Source organism: Scyliorhinus canicula, chromosome 15 (genome assembly GCF_902713615.1).
Source record: "Scyliorhinus canicula chromosome 15, sScyCan1.1, whole genome shotgun sequence".
NCBI lineage: Eukaryota > Metazoa > Chordata > Chondrichthyes > Carcharhiniformes > Scyliorhinidae > Scyliorhinus > Scyliorhinus canicula.
The window spans coordinates 125,077,071-125,092,155 of record NC_052160.1 but is presented as its reverse complement, the minus strand read 5'-3'; the positions used below and the strand labels follow the sequence as shown (position 1 = coordinate 125,092,155).

Sequence of the window (15,085 nt, the reverse complement as noted above, 5' to 3'; positions counted from 1 at the left end):
TTATAGCGTCAGTCAGCTGCTAGCCCCTCCGGGAACGGAGAATAGCGGCCTTAAAGAAGGCCCCTACGCCGGAGTCATTAACACCGATTTTTCTCGCAGGCAACCCGCGTTACGAAGGGCTACGGAGAATCCCGCCCGTGGTGTCTGTAAAATGATATAAAGGCACCAATCATTCATAACGGATTAGGCAAACACATAATGAGTTCATTTATTGAGGCAAGACACATGGGTCCGAAAGCAGAAGGCATCAGAGCTGTCTGTGTGTACTCTGCTTCAGAGCAAAAGTGAAACTAAAGCTGGATGGCATGACACACTTCCTTTCTAGTGATTGAATCATAGAAAAGGCACTTCGATCCAACACGATCAAAAACAACCACCTAACCATTCTAATCCCATTTTCCAGCACTTGGCCCATAGCCTTGTATGCCCTGGGATCGCAAGTGCACACCTAAATCCTTCTTAAATGCTGTTCAATATTGCCATAATAATGTCATGCTGCCATCCCATAAAGGGATTACAACACTAGACAAAAAAACACTATTGTGCCTTTTGCCATTCGTCTCTCCTGCCTTCCACTTTTCAGAGACCTTCCCTTTTGGTCTTTCCTCCCCATCCCTGCTTTCCCTGATTCTGGAAAGGTTTAAAACCTGTTACATTTCTAACCTGCCGAGTATTTCCTCCGATTTGTGTATCTATTTCAGACTTCCAGCATCGACAGTAGTTCTCTCTTTTAGCTCATTCAAAGACTTTCCAGACCACGCTCCAGATTCACAATTTTGTGATCCAGTGCCGAATTATGCTGGGTCACAGAGAACAATGCGCGCCTAGACCACCCTCTCATTTCCAAAAGTATTAAAGCACTTTATATTTCCCCTGCTGCAGGTGCAAAGGGGTCTGGGAATGCAACCTCCGCCAACTCAACATTTGACACAGCCTGCCTCATCTGGACAATGAAAAATAATGAGTAGAAGAGCGAGCTATCGAGCAATTGTGATTGAACTTGAGAAATACAAAGTCTCGGCAGGACTTCAGCAGGTGAGTTAGTTCCAGTGGTGACTTAAAAGGAACTCAAGGAAAGCTCAGTGCTCGGAGATTAGAGGCTCAATCTCAGTAAATCACAAGATCTCGGGCAAAGGGTTTACAGGGTATTGTGACAGGGAAATTCCTCTTTTAATTAGATGAATCGAGACATTGGATTGAACACATAAGTGCTGGAAGTGCTTGAAAGAGAAGGATGAGGTTAAAGCACTCTTATCCTTCCAAAACATGAACTTGCATTAACTCTCCCATGCACTGACACACCTGCTGTGCATTTCCAGCACTTTCTCTTCTCATTTCAGCTTCACAAAGTTTTGCTGTCACTGCGGTCTCTCCCGTCAGTGACCTGTGTTTCAACAGGTTGTGCTGGTAAACACTGGCTTGCTGGACTGATTAAAGGGAACACCATTTAACAGGCTGAAAATCGATGATTGGGCTTTATGCAGGAGCAAAAATGTATTATTTAAAATTTTGTGCTATGCAATTCTTCAGCCATGATGCTGGGCCATTGGAACTGTAGCTCATGTTTCAAATTCTCATCGAAACCCTCTTCTTTTGAGAGTTCACAAGAAGTCTCACAATTGCTCCTCTGACCAGAGGAACCTACGAATTAGAAGCGGAAGTCATCCACTCGGCCCTCTGAGCCTGTTCCACCATTCAGTAAGATGGTGGATGATCTGATTGTGGACTCAACTCCACATTTGGGGCCGCACGGTAGCATGGTGGTTAGCATCAATGCTTCACAGCTCCAGGGTCCCAGGTTCGATTCCCAGCTGGGTCACTGTCTGCGTGGAGTCTGCACGTCCTCCCCGTGTGTGCGTGGGTTTCCTCCGGGTGCTCCGGTTTCCTCCCACAGTCCAAAGATGTGCGGGTTAGGTGGATTGGCCATGCTAAATTGCCCGTAGTGTAAGGTTAATGGGGGGATTGTTGGGTTACGGGTATACGGGTTACGTGGGTTTAAGTAGGGTGATCATTGCTCGGCACAACATCGAGGGCCGAAGGGCCTGTTCTGTGCTGTACTGTTCTATTCCTGCCTAATCCTGCCAACCTTTCACGCTCTTGTTTATCAAAAACCTATTTACCTCTGCCTTAAAAATTTTCAAAACCTCTGGCCGCGATTTTCATGCCACGCTGTGCCGTAAAAGCAGCTCGCCACGGTGCAGCGTGGCCAGTGAAAGCCAGCAGAAACCGCTCCCGGAATTTACCAGCTCACAACGCCTCGCGAGATTCAACACAATCTCACGAGACGTTGCGAGGGGAATCCCACCCACAATGGGTGGGATCACTTTCTGGCAAATCTGCATATTAGAGCGAGTCAGTAAGCCTGACTCTAATGTGCAGATTCCCTGAGGCGTTGGGATTCCCGTTTGGGCACTTTATTCAAAGCGAGTCGCGTTGAATAGCCATGTCTTACTCGAAACTGCGAGTGCCAAGACACAAGCGGTTCAATGCGCTCACTGGGGACTTTATTCCCTTTTGGGAAGACCGCGCCCTCTACTTCCACCACCTTTTGAGGAAGAGAGTTCCAGAGGCTCATGTCACTCGGAGAAAACAAATTCTCCTCACCTCTGTTTTAAATGGGTGACCCCCCTTATTTTTAAACAGGGATCCCTAGTTCTGGATTGTCCCACATGAGAAAACATCCTCTCTATAACCACCCTGTCAATACCCCTCAGGATCTTATGCTTTTCAATCAACTCGCCTCTTACACTTCTAAACTCCAGCGGACACAAGCCCAGCCTCTCCAATCTTTCCTCATAAGACAATTCCAGATATTAGTCTCGTAAACCTTCTCTGAACGTCTGCCAGTGTATTCACATCCTACCTTAAATACGGAGGAAAATATTGTGCACAGGATTCAGATGTTGTCTTCCCAGTGCCCTATATAACAAGCATGACCTCCCTAATTTTGCAATCAGTTCCCTTCATGATAAACGATAACATTATATCTGTATTAGTTTTGCTATTTACTTGCTATACCTGCATACTAGCGTTTTGTGATTCATGCATTATGACACCCCGATCCCTCTGCAACCCACAGCTCTGCAATCTCTCGATAGACAATATGCTTTTTTATTCTTCATGCCAAATGGGCAGTTTCACAGTTTTCCACATTGTACTCAATTTACCAGATCTTTGCCCACTCACTTAACCTATCCATATCCCTTTTGAGCCCCCTTATTTCCTCTTCACAACCTTACTTTTCTACCTATCTTTGTGTCTTCAGCAAATTTAACAACCATGCCTTTAGCCTCTTTGTCAGGCCTCAGCATTGATCCCTATGGCACATCTTGCAAACCAGAAAAGGACCTATGTATGCCTACTCTATTTCCTGATAGCGAGCCAATCTTCTAACCATGTCACTATATTACTCCCTACACCATGAGCTTTTATTTTCCACAATATGCTTTGATGTGGCACTTTATCAAATGCCTTCTGGAAATCAAAGCACAGTCCATCCACCAATTCCCCCTTTATCCCATTCCCCTTTATCCACAACATATTTTACTTTTCAATTAACTCCAATAAACTGGTTAAAATTGATTTCCCTTTCACAAAACCATGTTGACTCTGCCTGATTGAATTTCTCGAAGTGCTCTGCTAAAATATCTACAATAATAGCTTCTAACGGTTTCCCTCTGACAGATGTTAAGCTAACTAGCCTGTAGTTTCCTGCTTTCTGGCTCCCTCTCTTTTTGAATAAAGGAGTTACATTCGTTATTTTCCAATCTAATGGTACCTTCTTCAAACCCAGGAAACTTTGGAGGATTAAAGCCAATGCATCAACTATTTTTTTTTTAAATTATTCATTCCAGGGATGTGAGCATCACTGGCTTGGCCAATATTTATTACCTATTCCTTGTTGCCCTAGAGAATGTGGTAAATTACCTTCTTGAACCAGTTCAGTCCTTGACCCAGCGATGGTGAATGAATATACCAAGTCAGGATGGCAAGTAGCTTGATGGGAAGCTGTCACTAGCCATTTCTTTTAAATCCCTAGGGTTAAGTCATCCTGGATCTGGGACCTGTCAGCCCACAGTTTAAACAATTTGCTCCGTTCCATTTCCCTGGTGATTGTGATTTTTTTTTCTATTTCATGATTGACAGTTAATTCTGGGATGTTACTTGTACCCTCTATCGTGAAGACTGATGCAAAATACTTGCTCAATTCAACCGCCATCTCCTTATTTTGCATTATGAATTCCGCACACTCACTTTCTGTAGGAGCGATGCACACTTTGTTAAAATATCGATGAAAACTCTCACCATCTGTCTTTCTGTTTAACATGACACCCATCTTTGCGCAATTATATGCTTTTTCTTTAAGTCTGATACCGTCTTTCACATTTGTTTAGCTGACCATGGACCTCCAAATCCTTGGAATTTTCTTTTCATTGGAATGTGTATATTCTGTGTATTTTGAAATATCCCTTTAAATGTTGGCCACTACATCTCTATTGACCTATCCATTAACCTAATTTGCCACTTCACTTCAGCTAGCTCTGTTTTATGCCCTCATAAAAGTTAAAATACTAGTCTTGGACCCACTCTTCGCTCCCTCAAACTGAATGTAAAATTCAATCATATTATAATCGCTGTCATCTAGGGATGCATTCACTAATAATTTAATAATAATAGCTTATTGTCACAAGTAGGCTTCAATGAAGTTACTGTGAAAAGCCCCTAGTCGCCACATTCAGTCGCCTGTTCAGGGAGGCCGGTATGAGAATTGAACCCGTGCTGATGGCCTTGTTCTGCATTACAAGCTAGCTGTTTAGCCCACTGTGCTAAACCAGCCCCTCTATAGGCCATTACCAGGTCTGGTGTAGACCGCTCTCTAGTTGGTGCCAGAATGTGTTCTAAGAAATTATACCAAAAACATTCTATACGTTCCTCATTAAGTCTACCTTTTGCAATGTCTTTTTCCAGTCCATATAGATTAGCATCCCCCATGATTATCACTGTACCTTTCAGACAATTTCCCTTATTTCTTCCTTTATATCCCATCCTACTGTGTGATTACTGTTATGCATGAACACCACTTCCACAAGTGACTTCTTGCTTTTTATCACTTCTCACCTTTACCCAAAAGGTTTCGACATCCTGGTGTCCTGAACTGAGATGATGACCCCTTTCTATTCTGCTAAAACTATCATTAATTAACAGAGCCTCCCCCCCCCCACCCACTTCAGCCCCACATTTTCCTATCTTCCGGTCACCCCTAAATGTCATGTACCCTTCAATATTCAGGCCCCAATCTGTCATCCCGCAACCATATCTCAGTTATTGCTTTTTTCCACACATGTTGGGAGGACACTCAAACCTGTTTGACAATTGCAAAGTCTGAGGATCCTCCATTACTGTCTGCTCCGTTCCTTTACCTGCCTCACTCAGGGTCACATCCTCTGTCCCTCCCTGTTGACCAAAACAGCTGACTATATCCTAGGAGGTGTGGCCATCTCCTGGTACAAAGTGCCCAGGTATTGTCCACCCACCCTGATGGTGTGCAGTGCCTGCAGTTCAATAATCCTGATCCGGAATTCCTCTCACTGCTTACACTTGTTGTAAGCGTGTATGTCCTGGACTGCATTGGTATCCAGGAGCTTCCACAGCTTCAAAGCCTGTCCTATCATAGTTACTTACTTATTTTATTCGGTGAATTTAATTACTTCCTTAAATAACTTTGAATAATTCCTATGTTTCCTAAAATTTGCTGTACCTGTTAAATGCTTGCACCGCCTTCAACTAAGAATTATATGTCCATAGACCATAGACCATAGAACAGTACAGCACAGAACAGGCCCTTCGGCCCTCGATGTTGTGCCGAGCCATGATCACCCTACTCAAACCCACGTATCCACCCTATACCCGTAACCCAACAACCCCCCACTTAACCTTACTTTTTAGGACACTACGGGGAATTTAGCATGGCCAATCCACCTAACCCGCACATCTTTGGACTGTGGGAGGAAACCGGAGCACCCGGAGGAAACCCACGCACACACGGGGAGGACGTGCAGACTCCGCACAGACAGTGACCCAGCCGGGAATCGAACCTGGGACCCTGGAGCTGTGAAGCATTTATGCTAACCACCATGCTACCGTGCTGCCCCTCCTTTAATTCCAAATTCACTTACCAGTTACTCACCAACTAGTTCCTTCGATTGCACTCCAGTTTGCCAAGTTGTACCCAGACCTCTGTATTTTATGCTCTTTGGCGCTGAGATGGTAACAGTGGACGGGTTAGCCAAATAACTAATCAGCCACGCTCCAGTAGGGTTTGTTAATCCCTGCCTCAGGTTGAAAGAGGCTTACATAATATAAAATAAATTAATAAACATATTAGCTTACTTGACGTAAATACCAGTTAAATGTTAATAGCAGAGCAGATTTTTCTTTGGAAGATATGAGTACGTAAAACTGCCCAATATTATGATGCCAGACCCGAACCCAACAGCGGCTAGGAAACTGGACCAAAACCGTCAAAATTTGAGATTATTTGTAAGACTGCCGAAAGAATGATTCGCTTTACGAGTGATTGCATGAAGAAATAGGGCTTGATTATTTTTAAAACAAAAATTTATTTTGTAGTCAATATTAAACTTTTTAACTTCACATCCAAAAATGGCAGCTCACAATTACCCCTTAATCACTACTAATCACTTTCCCATTAAACAACAATAAAGGAAACCTTCAGATCTCAGTTTACCTTACTGTGGTAGAATTGTGGGCTCAGCATCAGGCAGATCAGAATTCAACTCCCCTCTTCTAAGTGTATCCAAAACACTGCCTCTCTAAAGCCTTTCAAAATGTTTCTCTGCGTTCCATGGCTCCACCCAGCAATGACCTCAGCTCCCCAAACTGAAAAACAAATGATCTCTGCAGACTGCAAAGCATATTAAACTCCCCAGGGACATTCCGAGTCAAACCACAGTCCATTAGCCCAGACTGAAAAACACCATTCCCTTGTCAATTTCACCTTCTGGCTGCTAAAAGCACCCAGTCCCTGCAAAACATAATTATGTTTTAAAAACATGACCATTGCAGTCAAACACACTCTAACTCCCAGGCATTTGCCCCTTAAATTGCCTAACATTAATAACCCAACATTCTTCAAGTCTTCCAGTCGTCACACGACTCACCAATATGTATCATCACTCACTCCCCTTTTGAGTCCCATCTTTTCCACCTTCTCCCCTTCCCCTGGGTTATGATGAATAGGTGCACAAATTAGTGTTAATGTCCAATTCAATTTCCTTCCCTAGTAACATATTCCACAACCTGATTAGCCTTCGGATGAAAAGCTTTCACTTGTGACCTGACCCATGCATGACCATGACATGACCGTCACACAAATGGAGTTTGGGTCTGGAAGTGACATAACTGGTGCAGTGTTTTGATAGAGAATTGTGGATCAGTGAACCTGTGGGTTAATCTGACAGATTGAAGCTTCTGGACTGAAAGCCTGGGCCTGAAGCTAAAGTCAGAATTCCGGGCACACTCTGATCCCAGGATCCTGACCATCAGGGGTTTTTAAAAAGAATCCCCTGTTCAGGGAACAGAACTGATATTGAGTGAGTGGAGTCTTTGCTGAATTTCTGTGGAACTAAAATTTTGTGTGTCTGAGGCTCGAATCCCAAATCAAGATCGGCCGTAACTTTATTCAGGGTCTTTTGTTTAATTTGTGTGGAAATAGAAGAAATCTCTCTGTGGATGTATTACAGGGATACAGAAAAGGTGGAGTTGTTTCTGAGCATCGGCTGAAGGAATATGGAAGAGGTGAGGAAGGTGAAGTGTTGGAGTCAGAAGGTGAAGCGATACGCTGACCCACCTGACGGTGGCTGGGGCTGGATGATCGTCCTCCATTTCTTTCTGGTAAGAAAGCAAGTTTCAACCACTCATCTATTTAGAATCATAGAACAATGAATCTCTGCACGTGTATCCTCAATTATGATTGCTCCATTATGATGGCGGCACGGTGGCGCAGTGTTTAGCACTGCTGCCTCACGACGCCAAGGATCCGGGTTCGATCCCGATCCCGGGTCACTGTCCGTGTGGAGTTTGCACATTCTCTCCCATGTCTGTAAAGATTTCACCCACACAACCCAAAGATATGCAGGGTAGGTGGATTGGCCGTGCTAAATTTCCCCTTAATTGGGAAAAACACGAATTGAGCACTTTAAATTTATAAAACAACAAGATTGCTGCATTATTCGTGGCCGGGTGCCTGCAAAGGATTCTCCTCCTAAACCGCTCCACCCTTTTCCTCATTTAAAATGCTCCTTAAAAGCTTTGATCAATTATTTGGCCATTTGCCCTCACATTGTCTTTATGTAGCTCGGTGTCAAATTTTGTTTGATAACTGCTGCCGTGAAGCGTTTTGGACATTTTACTATATTGTAGGTGTTATATAAAATCAAGCCACTGATTCTATTAAAAAGCTGCAATGTGTTGGAAGCAGCAGCTGAATCAGATCCTGGAACAGAATGTAGTCATTGACATCTGACATCATATTGGGAATGCAAAGAAATAACGTGTTAACGTTTTGCAAAAAAGCCATCATTTCCCATTTCCCCGACAAAGAAAATGTTGATTCTGATTTAACTCTACATCCTCATTTTCCATTTCCCTCTTTATTTTATTAAATTCCAACGTTGCGATTCTCCGCTCCGTCAGCCGCGTGTTCCTCAGCGGCGCGCCCTCGCCGGCAGCGAGATCCTCCATTTCTGCCACCTGCTAATGGGATTTCCCATCGTGGCCACCGCATGGACCCGGGAAACCGGCTTGGGTGCGCTGCCAGTGCAACGGAGAATCCCACCCCAGGTTTTTGGTTAGTTTTCATTAGCAGCCGAATAAAGGTCAGGGTTCAGCCTTTAAACCCAGCTTCAATTCTCCCACTGTCTGCTTACCAGTTCAATAAAAGAAGCTTTCACAAGTGTCAAATTTTGAGAACAATAGCTCAAGATATCTTGCACTTAATTCTTTAATGTATCATTGTCCCTCGGTTGATAGTGTAGACACCTCACTTGAGTGCTCAGCATTCAATTGCTGAACGGAGACTGAAATTCGCAGATTAACATTCCACTGCAGTACTCAGGGCTTGCCATGGATATTAAAGATTCCTTTGGCATGATTTGAGGAAGATCTAGACATACTCAGGGTGGCCTGGACAATAAAGCTCCTTCGCCCAACAGCACGAAGAACAGACTGGCCTGTTGATTTATCCACTTGCTCTTTACAGAACACCAATACTGCATAAAGAGTCACTGCATTCCGAAATCTAATTCATGCTGAGAACTACTTTGTGATGTGCCAGCAACACAACTAATTCCACTTTTTAAGAAACCTTTTAAATGCGATAAATATCCCAAAAAGATTCACAGAAGCAAGAATAATTGGACACTAAGCAATGGTTAGAAGAACGTTGCAGAATGCAGGGTCAAGATGTCTGATGGGGGTGGGGGAGAGAATGGCGTGTTGGGGGGGGGGGGGGGTTGCGGGGTTGGGTTGGGCAGAGTTTGGGGGGTTATGTCAGATGTTCAATAGGCACAGACGGACTCCAGGGCAACGAGAGGTTGTGCCAGTGGAGTGGGGGTGGGTGCGAAGGGTGTCACCAAAGGTAGTTTTAGATGATTACAGGGACTTTGATACTGAGAGTGAGCTCCTGACCACATTTCATGAGGCATAAGCACATGAATTGTATGACGCACATCTTTCATGCTGAGATTCTTTTTTTGTCTCTTTTATTTAGTGAGTTGGCAATATCAGTAGTTATTTTATTCTTTCATGGGATGTGGGGAGCACTGACTAGGCCAGCATTTATTGCTGCAGTCCATATATAGTCCATGTAGGTGCAGCCATAGTGCAGTTACGGAGGGAGTTGCAAGATTTTGGCCCAGTGACAGTGAAGGAATGATGATATAGTTCCACATTAAGATGGCGTATGGTTTGCAGGGGGAATTATAGGTGGTGCAGCCTTGCATCTTCTGCCCTTGTCCTTCTACTTAGTAGTAGGTGCCCAGATCTTCTGGATTGGGCTAGAGCATTTCCCTGAGTACCTCCTGCAAGAATGTCCCAGGACTGAGATTATTGAACTCCCAACAACCACAACCATCTTCCTTTCTGCTAGGTATGATCCCAACCAGTGGAGAGTTTTCTCCCTGATTCCCATTAACCAGTTTTGCTAGGGCTCCTTGATGCGGCATGGTGGCACAATGGTTAGAACTGTTGCCTCACAGAGCCAGGGACCCAGTTCGATTCCGGCCTGGGTGACTGTGTGGAGTTCTCACCTTCTTCCCATGTCTGCATGGCTTTTCTCCAGGTGCTCCAGTTTCCTCCCACAGTCCAAAGATGTGCAAGTGGGGTGGATTGCCCCTTCAGGTCCTAAGATGTGCAGGTTAGGTGAGGTTATGAGATAGGGTGGGGGGAGTGGACCTAGATAGCGTGCTCTTTCAGAAGGTCAGTGCAGACTCAATGGGCCAAATGATCTCCAATCACACTGGGGGAATTCCATGGATTCTGTACTTGATCAAATGTGGCCTTGATGTCAAGAGCGGTCAGACTCACCTCGCTTCTGGAGTTCAGGGCCGTGATTCTCCGTTCCCCGACGCCGAAATCGGGAACGGCAATTAGGCGGAGAATAGATCCCTATGCCAATATCGCTGCAGGCGTTGGTTTGACACCGGATGGCCATGCTCTATCCCCTCCAAATCACGTCATTGCGACATGTGCTGCGCGTAGTTGCGCCCGCGTTCACATCTCATTATCGGGCTCAACCGCGATAGTGTCCAGCACCGCCATACATCGCCGACAGTCGTGCCGTTGGCCGGGGAGCTTCTGCCAGGGCTGGGGGGAGTAGTGGGGGGTGGCCGGGAGGTGGGCTGTGGGATCGGGGTTGATGGGTAGGTGGCCCAATAGGACAGGCTGCATCTTTTTGGGCACAATCGGTGCATGGAGAGGGGGTTGCAGCTTTTCAGCCCTGTGCGTGTCCAGCACGGGCCCTGCGAATCTCCCACTATTTTACGCGTGTTCTGTGGGTGTTTCACGCAGCGCCGGTGCTAGCCCCTCACTGGGAGTGGAATCGGTGTAGGTGTGGCACCAGTTTTTCCATCGTGGAACTCCACGGATCCTCTGTTGGCGTCAGCACCTAGATGCAGGAAGGGAGAATCCAGCCCCAGGTCTTTTGTCCAAGTTTGAACCAATGCTGTAATGAGGTCAGGAGATTAGTGACCCTGGTGGAACCCAAATTGGGAGTCAGTGATCAGATTATTTTCTGAATGAATGCAGATTAAAAGCACAGCCGATGACCTTTTCCATCACTTCACTGATGACTGAAGGTGATTGCAAATACCTCAACCTTGTCTTTTGCAATGTATGTGCTGGGGTTCCCCATCATTGCAGATAAGGATATTTGTGAAGCACCTCTTGCAGTTTGTTGTTTAATTGTCCACCACCGTTCATGACCCGATGTGGACGAGCTTTGAGATAATCCAACTGTTGTGGTATCATTTAGCTGTCTACAGCATGCTACTAAGAATGTTATAATTTCATCAGATTGGCATTGATGTGTTATCTGTGCTGGTCTAACATCGACTGCAACTGGATGCAGTAAAACGAGAAACAGGCTTCCGACACAGGAGATGGTCCAACATTGTTTTATTGAACTTGCTGATTGCTGTACATAATCTGCTGTGGGTTGACACTCTATTAACCTAACTGATAACCTCCTACTGGTTTGACCAGACCAGCTCTCTATCACATGGTGATGATGTTCATTGGCCTGTGAACTGCGACTATCTCCTAGCCGTTTCCTGTGAGAGAGAGAGAGCCTTAATGCCCTGTGTGCTTTATAGTGGTGGTGTCCTGTCTGGTGATTGGTTGTTCTGTGTTGTGTGTGTTCATTGGTTATCCTGTGTGTCAATCACTGCCTGTCTACATCTCATGATATACATGAGTGGATATTATGACAGGCCTTTCATTCTGAAGTGTGCCCGGTGCTGCTCCTTGCATGTTCTCTTACACTCCTTATTGCATCAGGTTTGACTTGATCGTAATGTGGAGTGGAGGGTATGTCAGGTCGTGACGTTACAGATTGTGATTGACTAAAATTCTGCTGCCAATGGCCCACAGTGTCTCATGGTTTCCCAGTTTTTAGCTGCTAGATCTGCCCTGAATCTCCCATTTAGCACCGTGGCAGTGATAGGATGATTGAATGTTTTTAAGGAAAAAGCAGATATAGTCTTAACTAATTATCGGGGGTAGGCGAGAACGAGGGGTTGAGGCCACAATCAGATCAGCCATGATCTTATTAAATGGCGGACCTGGCGAGAGGGACGATTCATAGAACATAGAACAGTACAGCACAGAACAGGCCCTTCGGCCCTCAATGTTGTGCCGAGCCATGATCACCCTACTCAAACCCACGTATCCACCCTATACCCGTAACCCAACAACCCCCCATCCCTTAACCTTACTTTTATTAGGACACTACGGGCAATTTAGCATGGCCAATCCACCTAACCCGCACATCTTTGGACTGTGGGAGGAAACCGGAGCACCAGGAGGAAACCCACGCACACAGGGGGAGGACGTGCAGACTCCACACAGACAGTGACCCAGCCGGGAATCGAACCTGGGACCCTGGAGCTGTGAAGCATTTATGCTAACCACCATGTTACCCTGCTGCCCACAAATTCTTTCTTTCATGAAAGAAAGATTCCTGCTCTTAATTTGTATATTCATATGCCACACGACACAATGGACGGCATTCTCAGTGTGAAGATGGGACTTTGTCAACACAAGGCCAGAACATTCCTACCAATACAGTCATGGACAGATGCATCTGTGACTGGGATTGTTGAGGGTGTCAAGTAGGTTTTTCCTCACTTGTTGATTTCCTCACCTACTGATAGAGGCCCAGTCTGGCAGATATGTCCTTCAGGACTCTATTACTAGGTCAGTACTGGTGCTGTTGAGCCACGCTTGGTGATGAAACATTGAAATCTCCCACCCACAGTACATTCTGCCCCCAGTGCTTCTCCCAAGTGGTTATCAACATGGAAAATGGATTCATCGGATGAGGGGATGGTGGGGGGGGGGGGGGGGGGGGGGGGGGGGAGGAATCAGCAGGAGGCTGGGGATGGTGGGGGGGGGGGGGGGGGAGGAATCAGCAGGAGGCTTTCCTGCCCATGTTTGACCCGACACTATTAAACATCGTGGGGTCTGGAGGCAATGTTTTGGGCTTCCAAAGTTACTCCCTCAGTACTCTGTACCACTGTACTGGCAGTTATGGTGGGACTGCCAGTCGGACAGAACATAGCCAGGCATGGGGACGGTATGGCCTGTCTGATTCAGCCAGTATGGCTATGTAAGGCTGTTGCTTAACTTGCCTGTGGAACAACACTTCTAACATTGGTCCAGCCCCCAGCCTTTGGTAAGGAGGACTTTGCAGGCGTCGCTTTTGCTGTTTCTGGTGCTGAATTTGTTGTTGGGGCGGTTGGCATTACTCCTCATAATGAGTCAGGACTAAATGCCTCATTGCGCCTTTCAGAGGATGCCAAGGGAGCGACAGAGGAAAGTTATAGGCTTATCTAAGAGGGAATCAAACCTGGAATGGTGGCAAGAGAGCAGGAAGCGTTACTGAAGGATAGGAGTGGGAATTTGGGCGTGTTGGATACATGAGAGGGGAGAATTGAAAGGAGGCATAACAACACAGACTGCAGTGGTTCAGGAAAATGGCGCAACATCACCTTCATAAGGGCAATGAAGATTGGGCAATAACAATACTGGAATAGTCAGCACACCGACATCCATGAAAGAAAGAAAAAGAGGGGTAAAGAGAAAAGAAGTTTAAAAATAAGGCAGAGGAAAGGATGGCAATAGAAATTGAGTCAGAACCTGGGTCCTTGCTTTTCATGGAATCAATAATTTAGACTTGAATGTAGGGGCAGTTGATACAAAATATGAGATTGAGGAGGATAGCTGCAGGAAGGTATCAATGGACTGGTCAGATGGGCAAGAAGTGGTCAGTGGAATTCAACCCAGAGAACTGTGAGGTGATTCATTTAGGGAGAATAGATAAGACAAGGGAATACACAATAAATGGTAGGCTACTGAGAAGTATGGAGGAGCATAGGGACCTTGGAGTGAATGTCTACAGATCCCTGAAGATGTGCAAGGGTTGTCCCACATCCAGATAAGTAGCCAAGCACGTGAAGGACATAGGGAAGGTGAAGTTAAGAAGGCCTATTTATGTAGCAATAATTAGGATCTATAAAGCTATATAGCAAATGGAGAATTAGAGAGGAGACAATTGGAGGGACATCAGAATTAAGACAGAGTGGAGTTGACATGGAACATTGAATAACTCAGCTTTGACAAAGAATCACCAGACTCGAAACGTTAGCTCTTTTCTCGCCCTACAGATGCTGCCAGATTTGCTGAGATTCTCCAGCATTTTCTCTTTCGTTTCAGATCCCTGCATCTGCAGTAATTTGCTTCTATTGAATAACTTTTTTCCAGATTCAGAGACAGTGTTCCAGGTGAGGCTATTTGAAGGATAGAATGTTGGAAGATGTATTGATAGAGGTGTTTCTGTTGGAAGGAAGATTGAGGATATGCGCAGAGCTGTGTGTGGAAAAACGTGGTGATGTTGGAGATCAGCTGCAAGATCTTTGAGTTGGAAAGGTAATTCGATGTTGGGGTCCCTCAGTGGGTAACCTTCTCATCACTAAGGCAAAAGGGTATGGACCCAGGAGGGTGAGGTTCCAGCCACGAAACAGACTGTAGATAAACTGAAAAAGCAGTAGTACCAGTGGCCAGTCACAGACTCAGCGGGAAACTGCAAAGGTGCAGGAAAGGTGAATAACTTGATTAAAGTTACTTAAGTACAGAGCTGCAGTGTCTTGCAGCATTGTCTTGCGTTCAGGAATTTGGAAGCTAAGGAAAGCAAAGATAAGGCAATGAGGGCAGAGACGGTTCAAACTAACAGGTAACTTCTAGTTTGGGCTAAAATACATCCATTATTAGTGCCTGGGGAACTTAACAC

At 45.4% G+C, this 15,085-nt stretch overlaps 1 protein-coding gene across 3 annotated transcripts in view; it reads left to right on the top strand.

Moving 5' to 3' along the window:
- slc16a4 (solute carrier family 16 member 4) overlaps positions 1 to 15,085 on the top strand; it is a 145,832-nt gene that overhangs the window by 24,933 nt on the left and 105,814 nt on the right. For all 3 annotated transcript variants that reach the window (XM_038819820.1, XM_038819817.1, XM_038819819.1), the window contains exons 2-3: positions 883 to 1,035; positions 7,764 to 7,914. In XM_038819820.1, coding sequence (XP_038675748.1) covers positions 7,810 to 7,914 — 105 coding nt within the window. In that variant the 5' untranslated portion in view covers positions 883 to 1,035; positions 7,764 to 7,809. The remainder of the gene's footprint in view (positions 1 to 882; positions 1,036 to 7,763; positions 7,915 to 15,085) is intronic.